At 41.0% G+C, this 15,354-nt stretch overlaps 1 protein-coding gene across 11 annotated transcripts in view; it reads left to right on the plus strand.

The window, feature by feature from the left end:
* The window catches only part of ARVCF (ARVCF delta catenin family member), a 245,977-nt gene that overhangs the window by 156,749 nt on the left and 73,874 nt on the right, over positions 1-15,354 (plus strand). For all 11 annotated transcript variants that reach the window (XM_088176225.1, XM_088176232.1, XM_088176227.1 and 8 more), the window contains 2 exons: positions 1,805-1,963; positions 10,519-11,126. In XM_088176225.1, coding sequence (XP_088032351.1) covers positions 1,805-1,963; positions 10,519-11,126 — 767 coding nt within the window. The remainder of the gene's footprint in view (positions 1-1,804; positions 1,964-10,518; positions 11,127-15,354) is intronic.

The following is a 15,354-nucleotide window of genomic DNA, read 5'->3' on the forward strand; positions in this document are numbered from 1 at the left end:
TAACATCTGAACTCTGCCATGAAGAATTCAGCATGTATCAGAAGTTATTTGCCATTAATGATTTGAGTCCTGCAGACTGGAAGGAGTGGTTTTCTTCAGGATTTCAGAAGCCTTATTCTAGTTGATTGATTCTGTAACCTGAGTTATTCTGTGGTTTCAGTAGGAATGGAAGTAGTGCCTGGTTGTATCGTTTCTGGTGCCTTACCTTTGAAGGCTGTGTTGCATTTTGACTGAGGTGATTGGCAGAGACTTATTGGCATGGTCTTGTTTACTATTAGTGCTTACCTGGAAATGAGAGTGGCTTTCTTACTGAAGTCTGAGTTCCAGAAAGTCTGAATACAGCTGTAAATAAAACAAAACTGGGCAAGGGCACTTCAGCTTGTTTAAAGAGAAGTCATAGGTCATGCAAGAATTAAATGTGGACCTTAATGAGACATCAGCAGCAAAAGGTCACTGGGGCCTGCACAAAACGTGGCACAGCAAAAGGGGAAGTCCAAAGGCTATAGCAGAGTTGAAATATAATTTTTCTAAATGATACGAAATGCAGTGTTGTAATTCCCTGGTGATGAAGCTGTTCACATGTGGAGAATATTTAAAACTTGATGGAATTAGGCTGAGCACCTCTATTGCAACAATTTCATCCCAATCCTTTTTATTTTCCTGTGATGTAGAGAGAGTGAATATGACTGGAGTTTTCTTTCAGCAAAGTATGTTCAGTTTGCAATATTGGGCTCTGTATCATTCTTCTTGGATTTTTTTGTTTTTAAAATGTGTGTAAAGATACATGTGTGTGTGTACAGTCCTTAATAAAGGATATTCTTTAAGTGTCTGTTTGACAGGATGTGCCAACAGAAGCCCTGCTTTGGCTTTAAAGCCTGTGTAGCCAGATAGCTTCAGGGCTCGTGGTGAAATGATCAGTCTGTCATTCCATTCTGCGTGGCTGAGGATTCACGATGCTGGGCAAAAGTCTGAGTTCTCAGTGTGGAAGCTGCTTCTTTATTGGCCTCTTGCTGGGAAACTTCTGAGAGACATTCATCTACCAAAGGGAGCTTCTGTGATTTCTGTGCTGAAACACACAATTGCCTAAGAAAAAGGAAGGTTCAGACACCAGTGCTGGCGAGCAGCAGAGTGTTCTCTTTAGGCAGTATCCCTGCAAGAACCCGCCTTTGATCTCCCTTCTTTCTGTTTAGATTTTATTATGTTGTCTATCTGTTATAAATTTTAAATAAGCTTGTAGCAGTTAGACCTTACAGACTAAGTGAAGGTGTAGGAAGGGAAGCATTTCACTGAATTAATCTCTAGCCATGAAGTTTTTGTTTAATTACCGTTGCTTTGGGCAGTTTAAGAAAGGTGTCTATTTAATTGTAGGTGTTGATGTTTTATCACCTTCTCTAGTCTCCAACTGAGTGTACTTTATCAAATGAAAAACTTTCAGTGTTGTGTAAGATTAATTGCTCTGAAAGCCAGTGTGCCTTTTTGCTGCAGAACTGAAAGAATGTTTTTGCAGACAAAAATTCCACTCCTATGCTGGGCATTGAAGAGAAATCTTAAAGCAGATTTAGATATAAGATAGTAGTCTGTTAATATGAAGTACTTGATAGACGCTTTACATTATTTCTGTTTGCTGCACTGAGCCCAGTCATACCAGCACTGTTGCAGCAAGCTTTTCTGAGACAGGAAATACTCATTTCTCTGAATCTCTGCTTGCAAATTGTTTTTCAATCAAAGAAGCTGAAATCGGTGAAATAGTTATACCATGATGGTAAAAGTGAGACGTTAATTTTTTTTACCTGCTTCTTTATAGGAACAAAGCCCCAGTAACCAGACTTCAATAGCAATGATGCAAGAGCCTCAAGAAATGGTGGAAGAGACAGTTACTGTGGAGGAAGACCCAGGCACTCCCACTTCCCACGTGTCTATTGTCACTTCTGAAGATGGAACCACAAGGAGAACTGAAACCAAGGTCAGAGGTTAATAACCAGTGAGGAAAATGGCAAAGTGCCATCTAATCATGGAATAGAAATAGCAGGGAGTAGCCTGAGTGGTGACAATCGTGCTATTGTGATCCTCGGTGATTTTGAGCATTGTGTTGGCCAGTGGAGCTGAGTTCAGGGCTTTTTCAGTTTCACCTCTGTGTCTAGATTGCTCCCTATCAGCTGTGCTGATACAGCTCTTCTTGGAGCTGTGAACTGAGCAGTAGAAATTACCCAGGTTAACCAAATAAAAACACCAGAACCCCTTCTCAGGCTGCTTATTCTTGTAACATTCACTTCATTCTGCTGAAGCAGCTCACAGCATTGCCCTGCAAACAATTGATGAGTTGGTAGGGCTTGGCTGAGGAAAATGTGTCTTAAATTAGTGACAATCTGTAATAACATTATGTGATTATGCTTTTGTCCTTTAGAACAAGAAACAGCCTATGTAAATAACACCACAGCAACATCTGCAACAATCTTGTGAATGGCATCTTACTCCTGATGCACGGGGAAAGCTGGGTGTGCTTACAAGTACCTCAGGTTAGGCTGGGTTACAGGTGTTGAAAATGTTCTAATTTTTGCTACTTGTGTGAGGGAATTTTACAGTCTCTGTTGAGCAGGTGCTGTGCTGTGCCACTGGAAGATTACAAAGATTAAGGGTGATTCCCTTTTTAAAAACTTGTAAACAGGACAGATTTAAAAAGAAAAAGGGAGGGGATTGTTCAACTGCTTTCTGTTTTAAAAGGAATTGGAGAGGTCGCTGTGTAAATCAGTTTTTATTTTCACTGGTGTCCCAGAATTGTAGTCCTCTAGGATATCTATTCAGGACATCAGATCCTCAGGTTGAAGTAAATGAATTCCTGAAGTCAGTAGGCCTGTACACATTATAATAAACTGATATCTGGTTTAATAGCTGTTGCAATTAGTTAAAAGGTAAATATAACTGGGCTATTTTCTCATTGTTGGAAGGAGATTAAGGTCTTCAAAGAAAAATAAAACAGAATAGTGAAAAACCTCTACAACTTTATTAGTTTATCAACTAATCTAATGTATTTAGTTTGTGACATACATGAAAGAAATGCTATTTTCTTTCTAGTGGCAACAACAACTGTTACTTGCAGGAAGGAAGTGATAAAATTACAGTGGGGATGGACACCTTTTTATATGTACTAATAGTAGAGCATAGTTTGAGGAGGCTGCAAGGGCATAAGATTATAGCTATGGCTGTAAAAATAGAGGTGAGGCCATGCCTCACCTAGATAACAGGACCACATGGAGTGAAGTAGTTTGTCTGAAATAGTCGTGGCACTGATAAAAGCTGCGTGTTTGTCATGGCCTCAGAGGTGTGATTTTCTCCTCTGTGTTGGGGACCTACTGTTTTTCCATCTTCCCACAGAAAAGTACAGTGGCAGCTTCAAAACAGACATTGTAGCTGCATATGGGAAAGGAAAATTGAAAAAACCAGCAACCCTGGAGCTACTGTTCCATTTCAAAGAGCAAGGCTTTCTCGTGTTCCTGTCGGTCATTGCAGGCACTGAAGTGTGTCCAGGATGGGGGTAGGATGTGTAGCTGTCTTACTCTCCATTTCTGTTGTTTCAAATAATGCCACTGACTCCAGCTTAAGTGCTACCTGGAGCTATTTTCTAGTAATTCAATGCTAAGAGGACCAACAAAAAATATTAAAAACACAGTTGTTGAGAAAAGTGATTGTGAAATGTCAAAACACAGCCTGGCTTAGCCCTGTCTAAAAGAGGTGCTGAGACTTTGCTGGGGTTGTTATTTCCTCTGAAATGATTTTGTTTTGACTTCTCCTTGCTGTGATAAAAAGGCATAGATTTAACAGCTCTTAGATACTAATCTGAGGCCAGATTTTACAAGTTTTTTACCTCACTTTGGTCTTCAACTTGCATTTTGTTTTGATAGGGACTGAGGAAAATTACACTTGTGTCACTGGTGTTTAGGAGCATCAGTTAATTGCCCTGGAATTAATTGTCATTGACACGACCATTTCTAATAGGTATCATCATAGTGCTTTCATAGTTCGTGCTATTATATGTGAGACCCTTACAGAGAAAATGAAGTTTTCTGGTACCTCTGTGCAGTGGCAGAATTCTGACCTTGCTGCTCAGAGGAGGGTGGTGAAGAAATCTCCCTGGCATGGGGGATGCAGCCACATGGCTGCTGGGCATCCTGATTGCATGCATTCCTTGGAGTAGGAGTGTTGAACCCAAAAGCTGCAGTTTTGTGACTCTGCCTGTTCCCTCACAGACTTAAAGAAATTAAAAATACAAGTAACAAATCCCCCCCAAACCAAAAAAACCCATATGAATGTGGCCTTGCATTCAGTGTGCAGGTGATCCTTGTCCTTGTAGAGGAGCAGCAGTTCCTGTGCTGGGAGCCCTCACATCTCTTCCCAGTGCTGCCCAGTGTGTAAAGCTGAGATGGTGACACTGTGTTCTGGGGGGGAGGTTTGTGCTCAGCTGTTCTTTTTGCTCTGAGCAATAGCCTTTTATGCTCTACATTGCTGTGCTTGCTCCAGGCTCCTTTAAGGAAGGATTTAGAACATGTTTTTGTTGTGTCTATAACTAAAGGCTCTGCTGGACAGTGTCAGCCACAATCTCCAGCATATCTGTCTTGCAAAGAAAGTGGCAGCATAAGATACTCCCTCTGACAGAGTAAATAACACAGGTCATGTTTTTTTTAAGAGATAGAGAGGCCAGAGATGTTTTTCAAATGTGTTCTTTCTTTGTTGGATAGCTTATGTGGGGATTAGTCAATCTAATGCCATTTAGTATGCGTTTTTGGATTTTAAAAAGGAAATTGTCACTTATTTTTGCTAAATTACGTGGATTTCTGGCTTGCTGAAGAGTGCCTCTGAAATTCTTCCTCTTGAAATGCAGCACAGCAAAGGCTGTAAACGTGAAGGCTCCAGGATGCTGCTGTTCCTTTTTTCTCTGTTCCTTCCCCTGTTGTTTCAAACCCGTAATTTATAGAGGTTATTTTTTTTCAATAGTGTATTAAGTAAACAACCTTAATCTAGATGCATTGACAGTTTTGCTTTGCTTTTCCCTCATCTTTGAAAATGCCTGTAGCAGTGAAGCAGGAAGAAGGCATAATAGAATTTAATATTTGACATATTTTAAATAGAGAACATCTGCCTTTTCAAAATGAGATATCTCTGAGTAATTTTCCCCTACCTGTTATTCTTTAGTGTTATACTAAGTCCCTACATAACATTCATTGCACAAAAGATGTAGCAGATAGCACTTCATTTCAACTTTATAATATCTCTGGAAGCCAAATACCTATCAAGCTAAAACAGTGAAAGTCACCTTGGGGAGAGACTTGCACTTCTTGCTGCTGGCTGGAGCACTGCCAGGTGTTAAAGGGAGCCTGTTGTAAGTAGCTCAGGAGAACTCAGTAAAGCAAATTAGATGTGTGTGTGTGTTTGTGTAAATGTTCTCTTTCTTCAGACACCTTTTATTTTTATCTTGGAAATGCCAAAAGATTGGAGAGATTTAGGTCATTGCTACTCATTGGAATTGATGTTTTATCATAGCAAACTGTGAAATCAATCTGTATACAAAGTTGTTTCATTTGTAGTCCATCCATTTTCTTTGAGCTTTCCAATACTCAGCAAGTCCAGCTAGTTCCCAGCAGTGATTTACTGCTGTTCCCACTTCCTAACACCTGTGATCAGAAAGTGCTTGTGACCAAAACTCTGGCTTGTGCTGATGCCAGGTACCCCAAGAGGCAGTTCTTCAAAACTTTGCAGGAAATTCAAAGTAATTAGGCAATAGAGCAGGAATGGATTTCAGCTGAAGTTAATGGCCCTTTCCAAATATGAAATATTTGGCTTGAATTTGAAGGGGAGAAATTTCAGCTGCTATTTTGAAAACCTACAGGGTGAGTTCTTCCACAGCATTTAATAGAAAGGTAATAGCTTCAGCCTACATGGGCTGATAAATTTTTACAGTCCCTAGTTCAGAAATAAGCTCACAGACATGTCAGGATGCTTAGATCCTCCTGCATTCCTTCTCATCTGATTCTTGGTTTATGGCAGTTTCAACAAGACTGTTATCCCTGTCAGCTTTTATAATAGACTTAATGTATTTACAAAATAAAAAAAAAATAGAGGCAAAACAAAACTAACCTCAAAAACAAAATGGAAGGCAGAATTATAGATAAGATGACTGCATTTGATCATGATAGCCCAGTTCACAGAAAGCTTTGTACTGTCTTTACTCTTCTGTGACTGAACATTGTAAGGCACCTACCATGTGCACATGCATCCAGTAAATCTAATTGTTGGATAGTTTCATGTTTGTTCTCCCATCCTTCTAGAGAAATAGGAGGAAAAGAGACAGAAAAACAAAGAAGCTGCTTCAAATGTGTGAATATTTCCTTTATGGTCCATTGGCAACTGCATTTCCAGAAACAGAGTTAGTGAAACCATTATCATATGGGGCCTGTAAGGGATTTATTTACTAAAATAATTACTTGTGGGGTGGACAGTGCTAAGGTCAGGAAACCTGAAGTATACTTAGATTTTGGGGTGTGGAGAACAGCAATGAAAGCACTGACTTAAAGTACGGCAGAATTTTGGCTGCAGAGAGCCTGAACTAGTAAATAAACTGGATATTTTTATACTATAGCTGAAATCTTGGTGTCTGTACAAAGAATAAAGAGTTACAAATATATTGAGCATACTCAGACAGCCTCTTCATGGGAAGTACTCTGAAGCTTTCCTCTGATACTCTGAGATTGAGGCATTTAAACAATTGAGCATCTTTGATTTGTCATTGGCTGAAAAAGCCTTTTTACACAGGTTTTCTTTAGGGATGGAAAGTAAACAGAGGAAGTCAGATTACATTCAAAGTAACTTGTAACTCTAAATTTTTTATTAGAGCACATCTATAGTGAGGAATTGATGCTAATAAATCTTTTTTAAGATGGGTGCATCTGCAGGATCAGGTATCTCTCAGATAAGGCAGTCTGTTGGGACTCCCATTTGGAATGGCTTCATTCTCTGGCTAATGCATCAGTATTAAGGAAACCACAGAAATGTTGGGAGAAAAGATTACTGTGCTGTCAGCTGCTCAAGATTGCCTGTGTTCTTTTAAGAAATATAAATGAAACATTCCCTTGAGCAGGATTTCCTGAAATGAATGTGTTTGGTTTGTTGGTTGGGTTTCTTCTTTTGCTTGGAAACCTTTCATTAAATGGACCTTCATCTGTGTGCTGGCTAATTGCTGCCAAAAAGCTTCCTTTTATTGTCCTGTCAGCAGCAAAGTCTGTTTATCCCATGATAAATCTTCTCTCTCAATACCTATGCCTGACAAATGAGGCATGAGTGCAAATACTCCCTCTCTCTCAAAATATGACTGTTTGGTTGCCCCAGTATAACACCTTTAGCATTACTGAATGCTTTTATACTACAAGAAATGCATGCTTTAATGCTTGAGTGAAATGTTCCTTTTTATGTGTCTGACAAGGGGGGTTTGATTGTCCTGGTACTTTGTGTTTGCTGCTGGGTGCAGCATTCACAAATAGTAAGAGGTGAAGCTGTGTTAAGGCTGTAAACTTGTTCTTACATGTGCTTTGCTGCCTGACACCGAGTGTGGCTTTTTGATGAGCCACAGCCATGGAAAGCCTGTCTATGCTAGTCTAAAAGACAGGAAAATAAGGCAATTTAGGATTAAATTGCAAATTAATCCCTTGAATTCTGTGTTGGAAATTTAAACTAAAATCCCAAATCTCTGTAAATACTTTGTAGAGTGCCAGAGCATGGTGAAAAACTCACTAAGGGTATCTGGTAGGTCAGGCATTGTCTAGGAGGCTTTTCAGTGATCTGAAATTCTGCTTTGTGGGTTTTTTGTACATGTAGCAACTGTCCTGGAGACAATTGTCCTGACCGTAATGTTTCTGTGTTTACCTCATCCTGTTTGCCAGTAACATGGAGCGAGTCTCTGATGAAGGTGGACCTGATCCTGCAGGTCGAAGTTTATTCCTCCTTTCCTACTGTGTTGCTGCAGCCAGATGAGGTGTATTAGGTGCTTCCTATTGTCTGATCCTAAGAGCTTTAGGAAAAATGATGTGGCAGACTGTGCAAGCATGGCAGCTCGTGTCTGAAAAGCAGTGCTTGGGCTTAGATTTGTTCTGTAGTGCTGAAAGAAGAAGCTTTGTGAGGTTATGCAAGGGCACTTCTTGGCATTTAGAAAGCTCCTTCATTGTTCCTTTCCGAGCATAAAGTATCCATTTCTGATTCATCAAATTGCTGACGTCCTACCTTAATTCCTGTTATTCCCATTATTGGTTCCCAAATTCAAGAACACAAAGCCCCAGCACTTTTCATCCAGTTCTGTCATGGCTTTGGAAAACTCACATATTTCAGCCTGAGAAACGTCACTTTTTCTGCTCTTAGAAGATTGCTTATGAATATGGTACTTTGAATAAAAGTATTGTTTCCCACTTCAGTAGCAGAACACTAAGCTGTGTTGCTTTGTGTGTATCCACTTCACAAAGAGCTACTGTAAACTCCGCCAGCTCTTTTTCTCCTCTCACTGCTGAGTTTCTAAAAGCTGTGACAGTGGTCACGCTGGCAACTGAGCAGAAAGGAGAAGTATTATGCACAGGTAACAAACAAAAACCCCTGTTGGATTGTATGTCATGAAATAAATGTTGAGTTTCTAGTTTACTTTCTTCCAGGTATTAAAATGGGTGCTTTGAAAAAGGGAGAGAAGATTCAGAGGCATGGAGGGATAGCATCTTTCCTGATGTTTACTGGCTGAGGAAATCTCTTTATATTGGAAGAGGAAAATTATTTCAGCTCTGGCTCAAATTAGATACAGAGGTCACGTTGGTACCTGGCTATGCTGCATTCAGCATCCTGTTGCTGTTAATTACACTGCTGCTGGAGAGGCATTTGAGCTGCTTTCAGTCTTGTAGGATTTCATTACTTCATTATGTTGAAGTATCATTTGCTCACAGATGTGTCTAGGAAAAGAAATGCTGTTTGGGTGAATCTTTTTTCTGTTTGGGGTTTCTGTGTGAAAACATCTGGCTAGAGGGCAATGTCTGGAGCCACTTCAAGAGATGTACTCTAATTATTTTGCTTTGGAGCAGCTTGGTTAATCTGTTGCCAATCTAAATGTTTAAATCGGAAGCTGTAGGTCAAAATATTTATTTGGACTTCAGACCACTGAGCAATCCAGGGATACATGTTGTGGTTAACATTTCCCTTGAATGCATCATTTCATTCTGAGACCTACATGAAGAAGTGTCATTTCCTGATGCTTATTTATGGCTGTAGTAGCTTAGAAACCTTAAATACCTTTTACCAATTTTGTGTTCTTCCCCTGGTGTGTGTAATGCTGTCAGGTGGGTTTATTCTCATCTCACCTTTGTGGATGTGCTGTTTTGTTGCTTGGTTGGGCTGAAAAGTCAGCACTTATTAGGCTAAGGGTAACTTTATATAGGTTAAAGTAATTTTATTGGGGTTAGGGCTACCAAGGATAGACTGGCATCTGCTGGACTATTTTTCTTCTTCCCAAAAGAGCTTTTGCTGTTCACTCTGGAAGACAGTGAAGAAGTTGATGGAGCCCAACCTAAACAAAAGGCCCTTTGCTAGTTTGTAAATACAGTGGCTTTTGTCCAGGGCTGTCTTACACAGATTGCCACAAAGGCAGATGGTTCTTGAAAAGTTTTAAGGACTCTTTGTTCTTACCCTTCAGCAAGAAACCCTAAATCTAAGAGCCCTCTGGAGATTTACTGTTTTCAGTTTTTGCAGATTGTTTTGAAATGAAATACGGTTTATGGAAGTAAAGATGCATTTGTATACAGATTTTTCTTCAGTGTTTTAAACAAGCTTGTCTAGGTTGTTTAGGTAGCTGCAATTGCAAAAACAATGTGGTGTTAGTGTTCATTATTGCAAATTGGTTAGTCACCAAAATGATAACAACTAGCTATTGGGCTCGTGTGGTGGTTGGTGGATGTAAGAATATCTTAAAAGAGAAAGCAGGTATGTTGTGCAGAATCCTGTAACCCAAAGCTTCTGTGTTCGAGATCATGGTTTCCTAAATACTACTGCCAAATTTGACTCTGTCAAATTAAACAGAGGTGCAAACTTGATCCAGATCAGGCAGAAGCACATAACTCTATTTTTGTTAAACTAGAGAATGTGGTGTGGTATTTATGCTATAGCTGTGGGAGGACAGGCTGTGACTCCACAATATAGTAAAGTCTTGTGTAGGACAGATGTCTCCTGAAAGCGTTTTGGGGGAATTGTAACTGGTATCATGACTTTGTGCTGCAGTGGTTTTGATTTGGTAATAAGAGCCCAGAGTGCTTTTTTTCAAAGTATTTTTCCACTGTTCATTCCAAAACCCCATAGGTGAGCCGATTGCTACACCGGTGTAACAGGCAGGACACAGTTGTTTGCTCTGTGTTGCTCTCTCCCCATTTTACTCTTCCACGTCCCCGTGTGTCTCGCACATTGTGCAGCAGGGAGAACGTGAACACTTTTATCTGTGCTTGCTGCCAGGTTACCAAGATGGTGAAGACGGTGACCACGAGGACGGTGCGGCAGGTGCCGCTGGGGCCGGACGGGCTGCCCGCCATGGACGGCTCGTCGCCCATGGGCAGCTACACCGACTCCATCGACAGGAGGTACCTGAAGAACGGGGAGCGCTTCATCACCCCCCAGGCCTCCTCCACCCTGACCCGATCCTACAACAGCTACAACGACTCGTACCCCGAGAGCCACGAGGGCCAGTACCGCCCCTACATCGGCCACGACGGCTACGGGGACCTCTCGGACAACTACGGCAGCTTGTCCCGGGGCGTCAACTACCGGCCCCGCTACGCCTACGTGCCGGGGGGCACCTACCGGCCCGACGATGGCAGCTTCACCCTGCCCAGCAGGAGGGACAACTATGGCCCCGTTGCCCAGCCTCAGGTGCCCGTGGGCAGCAGCGTCGACTTGAACCGCTCGCAGCCCGAGCGCTTCCAGCCGGAGCCCTACGGGCTGGAAGATGACAACCGCAGCCTTGGAGTGGATGATGAAGGCTATGAACTGGATCCTGATTACTCCACTGTGAACAGGAGGACGTCTGCAGGTGTGCCAGAGAGAGGAAGACCTCACAAAGGAAGGTAAAACCCCTTTGTTTTTCACGCTGCTGTGCTGCTGCTTTTGTGTATTTGATCGTGTACGTTCAGGCTCTGTGATACGGTGTGTTCTGGAGTTAGTTGACAGAAAAACAGCACATAAATGACTGCAAAACACACGGGAAGTATGGAAGAGAAGGGGCCCAAGGACCCTTTCAGTGATTCTGGGCTGCTTAGTTCAGGTTGAATTTAGAAAGAAAGATGGCCTTGTACAAGAAGGCTAAGTTACAGGTTTTTCCTTCTTCCTAAAGAAGAGCTGTGAATGCGTTGTGTTGTCCCAGAGCCATCCCACGCTATCAAGGTGAAAAGAGATTTTGTGATCTGTGAGACTCCTGACAGGTCTGGTTGTGTGCACATCTGCCACACAAAAGCCTTGAACAGCTGGTTGGGGTTGCAGAGCTGATCCCTGGTGGTGAAGGGGTGCCAGGCTGTCTTGTGAGGTGTGTGACAGCCTCAGCCCGGATCCTGTGCTAACCACACACCTGCAGCTGTCTGACCAGGCTGTGCTGAGCCTCACAGATCTGAAGGACCAGATCATTACTTTTGTCCTGTGCCTATAGAAGTGGAGAAAACAGAATCCGTGTTGCATTTCAAGTGACCAGTTAAAAATTGCTTCTGGTTCATCCTAGTTTCTAAGGGATGTTCTATTTTATGCCATGTTTTCTGGTATTAGTTGTTTATGCTGTGTTCGTGGCAATCTGCTCTTGAGTTTGAGCAAAAACCCGGCAACCCACAGGCTTGGGAAGAGTCCTGTTACTCAGCTGAAAGTTACCTTGTACAGACCTGAAAAACTTGTAATACTTTGTTTTCGCAGGGATGTACAAATTTTACATGTGCCTGCTTGAAGTCATACCCTCATTATTCATGTTTTGATATGGATTTAGTTCTCATTCTTTTCCTTTTAATTTAGAATAGTTTCCAGGGCTGTAAAGAGTCTGGATCCACCTGCCTCTGTGTGTAGACAGTCTTTAGACTTAACATTTGTGACCTCAGGCTTTGCTGCATCAGCAGCAGTTGTCGATGGGATTTGTATTGGCCTTTTTGTTGTCCCAGAGTCCTCCTACTTGGAGATGTTATGTCATTCATGGTTTTGTGGTTCTGTTTTCCTTCCCTGTTCTGGAAGTTCATTCCAAAGCTAAACAGAATCAAACACTTCTAAATTGTCATCAATACTTGTGAGAGAAAAAAAAAATAGACAAAAACCCAGTGAGAAGGTATCAAGGCATATCTCCCAGAACACCCTTCAAGTCCTTTGTGACACCTTTGATTTTGCAGGCTTACCCAGCAGTGAAATCACATCCCTCTTTTGTGGGGCTGAAGGAAATACCTGCACCCAGTGGGTGCCAGAATCCAGATCAGTCTATCAGACTTGGATTAGTGCTTCTCTGAACTAAACAGGTTTACAGTTCCTGCCAAAAAAAGAAGTCAGGCATCAATGCTTTTAATTTTTTATTAACATTTTTCAAACTGCATGCAAAATGAATAATTAAATGTATTCTTAGAACGTATCCATTTGCATTTTAAAATTCGGTGTTTTTATTAAACATCCCTTTGATTTATTGTTCCTTGCAGTTTGGATAGGACCAACTCATAATTTTTCTTCTACATTTCTTTTGTTGAGAGGTTTTTTCCATATTTAATGTGATCAAGAGGCTTTGACAAATAATTAGCCTGACTGTGGCAGCAAACTTTAGCTGTTGAAAACGTAAGATTGTATGAGGGCCTCTTCATAAGCAGTTACTTTTTAACATTTCAAAGAAATACTTGAACAATTCAGTAAACCTGCATTTCAGATATGCTACTGATCTGCAAGAAAATAAAGACTACAAGTAGTGCTTTGTACTAGATGAGGTAATTGTTAATATATTATTCCTCTCTAGTTTTTTTAAAAAATTTTATTTCTGTGAATATGATTAAATGAATGTGATGAATTGATGTCACTTTTGATTTCAAGCAGTTTGTATGTGTAGGGCGGGTTTAACAATAACTGTTGGACACTGTTCTGTGTTGCACCAAATTCCAGCTTGGGGATCTCGGGTTCTGAACAGAATTCCTCCCGATGACTCACGGAGCTCTTCTCTCCTGTTGTTCCCAGTCGGTGCTATTCCATTAGGTAGTTTAAAGGTGAAATATGAGTTCTGACTGTCAGTTCCTGTTCTGAGAAGGCTTGAGTGGAGGGTTCTCCTCGGAATCTGTGCTAGTGAGTCTGACTCCCTGTGGTGAGGAGGCAGCCCAGCCGTGTCTGGAGGGGGTCCTGGGCAAGGGAATTACAAGTACAGGTTGTTCTTTCCAGCTCCTGCCTGCTCCATTTGATCGCAGAGATAAACACCTATTTGTGCATTTCTTCTGTCATCACCAGCCTCATTTGAAGCTACTCTTATTTCATTTTAAATTGAGGGAAAATGTGCCTCCTCACAAACATCTCCAAATCCAGATAAATGCACAAAGGCAAATATTCCCTCTGTTGGCTCATCATTGCTTGTGGCTGGGCTTTGTTTTCCTTCACACTGAATCTCTGCTCATACAAGATGCATCACTTTCTGCAAGAGTACCTGGCACTTCTTGTTCTTCCCCTCAGCCTATGTTCTGATTTGGTGTAAGTTTCATAATAAATTGGGGTTAGGGAAAAGCATTTGGGCTGTCTAATATTGATTTAATGTTACTCGAGTTTACTTATGAAGGCATATACCCATCTTTGAGTTTGTGCCCTTTTTTCCTTCATTTGGTAGGTAGCCTTTATTATACTAGGTTTATTATAGTTTTATTACTAGGTTTATTATATTTTTATACTATTTTATTGTAGTTTTAAAAACATCTGATTTTACTGCATGCTGGATATTTTGTATACAGTCCTTTCTGAAAGAGAAGCAGGAAGTACTCAATACTTCTATTCACAAAAAGCATCCCTATTATTGACTATTTTTTAATCATTAAATTGAAATTAACACATAAAAGCTGGAAAAAAAAAGGCAAGTCATAGTTCATCTTACTGATCTAAACTTCTGTTCACCTTTTTCTTGCCTCTGTGATGCTTTCTTCTCAGAGTGCATCACTGCAGTCTGCCCTTGTGTGAGCATTCATGGGACCTCTTTTCCTTAGGAATTCTAGAATAGCTATTGCCAGTGTTACTATACCAGATTAGATAGGATATAAATTTTTAATGTTGACTAAATCAACAACAAAAGTTTCCTACTGTTAAATTGTCTATGCCAGAAGCCTGATTTAAGACTCCGAGACTGTATTTGGTGGTCACATCACAGTTCAAATTATTATTACCAAGGAGTGAGCCAGATTTTAGATTAAATACCTTTACCAGTGGGTCTATCTTGTTTCTGTTGTGTACAAACAGTGAAAGTACTTATAACACTGTACATGCCAGTCTCATTCTTCTTGGTGCTTTTTTTCAGTTCAGAATATAAAAGCTTGTAATTGCAGATAAACTTTCAGTCAGCACTTATGGCCTAGGTTCACTCTTTCCAAGTGTATATGGACAACATTAGGATGTTGTCTAGTTTGGGGCAGGAGTTTATGGACATGCCTGGGCAGAACAGGATGAGGCAAGCAGTGTGGTCAGTTTGAAAAATATTTGGGTTTTTTCTGAGTCTCTTCCTCAGTTAGAATTCAGTTTGATAACATTCTGGTAGCAGGAGGTTATGAATGGCTGAGTTGGACATGGCAGGAGGCAACCTGAGTCAGCTCATCCATTGGCAGTTCTCAGGAGTTTCCAGTCAGGGGCATTTCAGTGTTTTAACCATATGACCCATAACTCAGGCTTGTCTCAGCAGAGCATTCACTCCACTTTTGAATCCCCCTGTATATCCTGTCACAGAACAGAGCCTGGCAAAAGTAGAATCTCATCCTGCAAAGTCTTTACATCTCCTCTTCAATGTTTGGCACGAAGCTTCCTACTGAAATCCCAAGTGTTTCTGGTCTTTTATCCAAAGCAGACACCAGCTGCAAACTGTAATGAATGTAGCATTTATAGAAGTTGTTGAGGATTAAATGTTTAAGTCCTTCACCTGTTTACTCAAATGTGCCTGTGTTGAAGCCATAAGGAAGATGATAAAAATCCACAAGCTCTCTCCCAGTTTTTAGCTGTGCTAGAATGTTTTGATCAATTCCTGAGACAGATGATTAGTGAGACCCATGGCATCCTAAAAACTCGGCTGCCTTGCAGCAGACACACGGAAGGCAGGATGCTTGCAGTCAGCAA

Source organism: Sturnus vulgaris, chromosome 19 (assembly GCF_052056855.1).
Source record: "Sturnus vulgaris isolate bStuVul1 chromosome 19, bStuVul1.hap1, whole genome shotgun sequence".
Taxonomy (NCBI): domain Eukaryota; kingdom Metazoa; phylum Chordata; class Aves; order Passeriformes; family Sturnidae; genus Sturnus; species Sturnus vulgaris.